The 2,965-nt window shown below is 51.9% G+C and overlaps 1 protein-coding gene across 1 annotated transcript in view; it reads right to left on the bottom strand.

Moving 5' to 3' along the window:
- LOC107122875 (neuronal acetylcholine receptor subunit alpha-4) overlaps positions 1 to 639 on the bottom strand; it is a gene marked incomplete at its 3' end in the record, with an annotated part of 72,742 nt that extends 72,103 nt beyond the window's left edge. Inside the window, exon 1 of the mRNA XM_015426015.1 lies at positions 466 to 639. Coding sequence (XP_015281501.1) covers positions 466 to 639 — 174 coding nt within the window. The remainder of the gene's footprint in view (positions 1 to 465) is intronic.
- Positions 640 to 2,965: the final 2,326 nt, after the last annotated feature.

Here is a 2,965-nt window from a genome sequence, read left to right as displayed (position 1 = left end):
GTTGAATCCGACTCTATGGGGCAGTGCTCATCTCTGTTTCCAAGCCAAAGAGCCAGCGCTGTCCAAAGACCTTTCCGTGGTCATGGGGCTGGCATGACTAAACGCCAAGGCACACAGAATGCTGCTACCTTCCCACCGGAGTGGTACCTATTTACCTACTTGCAGTTTCTTGCTTTCGAACTCCTAGGTTGGCAGGAGCTGGGGCCAGAGACGGGAGCTCACTTCGTCACGCGGCACTCGGGTCTCGAACTACCAAACTACAGACCTTCCGATCGGCAGCTTCACCGTCTTAACTTCTAAGCTACCGCGGCTGAGAGGTTTTATAGATAGCCCCATGCACATTGGAGCTTCTCAGTGAGATTTCCCCCCCCCCCTGGTATAAATCCAGTCTTGCAGAATAACCATCATTTCTCCGCCCTTTCAACCCTCTTCGATGCACGGCTAACATGCGCCAGCTCTACTTACCACATCGATCAGCTGAGCGATGGACAACCCAAAACGCACAATGACCACATCGGAAATATTGGCAACTGGCCGGGACCACTTGTTGTATCCAGAGAAGAGCTTCTTCAGGAGCCGTTCCTCGGCGTGGGCTCGGGTTTCGACGTGGCTGAGTGCTGTGGAGAGGGCAGAAGGCATGGGAAATGAAAAAAAATGGCATATGTTGTTCTTGGATAGAAAGAATTTTTTTCCCCATCAAGGAGGGAGGAGGAGATTGGATTTATACTCCACCCTTCACTACCTGAAGGAGTCTCAGAGCGGCTTACAAACTCCTTTCCCTTCTCCTCCCCACAACAGACACCCTGTGAGGTAGGTGGGGCTGAGAGAAATCTTTCAAAAACTACTCTTTCAGGAACAGCTCTGCCAGAACTATGGCTTGCCCAAGGTCATCCAGCAGCTGCAAGTGGTGGGGAATCAAACCTGGTTCTCCCAGGTTACAGCCTGTGCACTATTTAGTTTCGAGGCAGTGGCTGACCTGTTAAGGAAACTCTCCAGATTGCATCTTGTTTATTTGAGGAGGGAAACCCCTATTAAATAAAGCCAGGAACCTCCGAGAAAAAAAAGGGGTTCAGTTCTCTACAGCCGGCATGCAAAGGAGGCAAGGAAGTGCATATGGATTTGCATGTGGATTTCCACATTCCCCAAGCCACCGATTCCACACTAGAGAAGCAATCGGACTCAAGGCAAGACCGCTGCTCCAGCAGAAGCGGGCAGAGGATCTTAGTCACACAGGTTTCAGGGCTCTTACTGCTGAATCCAACACATCGGCTTTGGCTGTGTACCTTGTCCTGGATTATATTTAACACACACACACACACAGCATTAGCAGAGGAGATGTTAGCAGCCAGAGAATCAGCTACAGCCAGGGATATTTTAATATCTCCTAACTGAGAGAGGGAGGGAGGGAGGAAGCGAAGAGAGGCTCAGAGAATGGAAAGGAACGGGAGAGAAGCCTCAGCCACCAGAGAGAGGGTGAAGGATTCCGAACCGGGCCAGTTTTCAGCATCCCAGCCGTTAACTTTTACAGCTACGATTTGCTACCGCCACAGTGCAGCAAAATGTGCGTTTGAAGGCTAGCTATAACTTTCATGGAATAACCCAGTCTAGCCTGATCTCATCAGATCTTGGAAGCTGAACACGGTTGGTTCTGGCTAGCTTTTGGATGGGAGACCTCCAAGGAATACCAGGGTCGTGATGGGGAGGGCACGACTCTTGCCTTGAAAACCCTACAGGGTCACCAGGTCAGCTGGGACTTGATGGCGTACACATACACCCATGACTCCCGTGGATTTTGCATTTTATCTAGCACCCAAGAAAGGAAGTCCTTCTTCACCCAAAGAAGCCATGGCAGCTATAAGCATAGACAGCTTCGAGAGGGGATTGGATAAACATCTGGAGCAGAGGTCCATCAGTGGCTATTCGTCACTAGGTTTAGAGGGAGCACTCTATTTGGAGCAGTGATGCTCTGTGTTCTTGGTACCTGGGGGGCAACAGTGGGAGGGCTTCTGCCCCTGCTGGTGGACCTCCTGATGGCACCTGGATTTTGGCCACCATGTGACACGGAGTTTTGGATTGGATGGGCTACTGGCCTGATACAGCACAGCTTCTCTTATGTTCTTATGTCTGGGGCAGGCAGGGGTCATTTCGTAGAAAAAGAGGTGCAGAAGCTCATTAGCATAACTCATTAGCATAACTTATTTGCCTATGCCACACCCCCTGACATCACCGGAAGTGTGTCAGAAGGCAACACCCACCGCTCAGGCTCCACTGGACTGTTTTGGATTGCTAGCTATTGGGGGTGGGGGACATGCAGGTCTGCCCTCAGAGAGGAGGGAGAGCTTGTGCCTGAATAAAACTTGGTCTTAAAGGTGCCACGGACTGTTTTGGACCGGGGGACCGGGGGGAGGGCTCTGCAACTTACCTGGCTGCTTCTTGCTCTGACTGGGAGCAGGGGGTGGGGCTTGTTGCAGGTGCCCGCCCCCTGGGCTCTTTACTGCTGGAGCTCTGCTCCTGTGCACTCCTGCAGGAAATGACCCCTGCAGGGATGCTCTGTATTCTTGGTGCTTGTGGGGGGCAAGAGTAGGAGGGCTTCTGGAGTTCTGGCCCTGCTGGTGGACCTCCTGATGGGACCTGGGGTTTGGCCATTGTGTGACACAGAGTGTTGGACTGGATGGGCCATTGGCCTGATCCAGAATGGTTTCTCTGATGTCCTTTTGTCCATCCTTTCCCATGTGCATCCTAGGGATTGCTAACAACTACCCTGAATGGTAGGCCGGTGTTATTCCCATTCCCCCCCCCACCATGTTGCAAATGGGAAAGAAGGGACTGAGCTTGAAGTGTGGCTTCCTTAGTGAGCTTATGGAAGAGTGGAGGCGTTCCAGCTGACAAATCACACTCACCGCCCATACGTTGCACTAGGTCTCTATAGGGATGATGACACAGATGCTGACCACTGCCTCCTGCT

This window comes from Gekko japonicus, unplaced genomic scaffold (genome assembly GCF_001447785.1).
Source record: "Gekko japonicus isolate JY-2015 unplaced genomic scaffold, Gekko_japonicus_V1.1 scaffold4636, whole genome shotgun sequence".
Taxonomy (NCBI): Eukaryota; Metazoa; Chordata; class Lepidosauria; order Squamata; family Gekkonidae; genus Gekko; species Gekko japonicus.
This window is presented reverse-complemented; position numbering and strand designations above follow the sequence as displayed.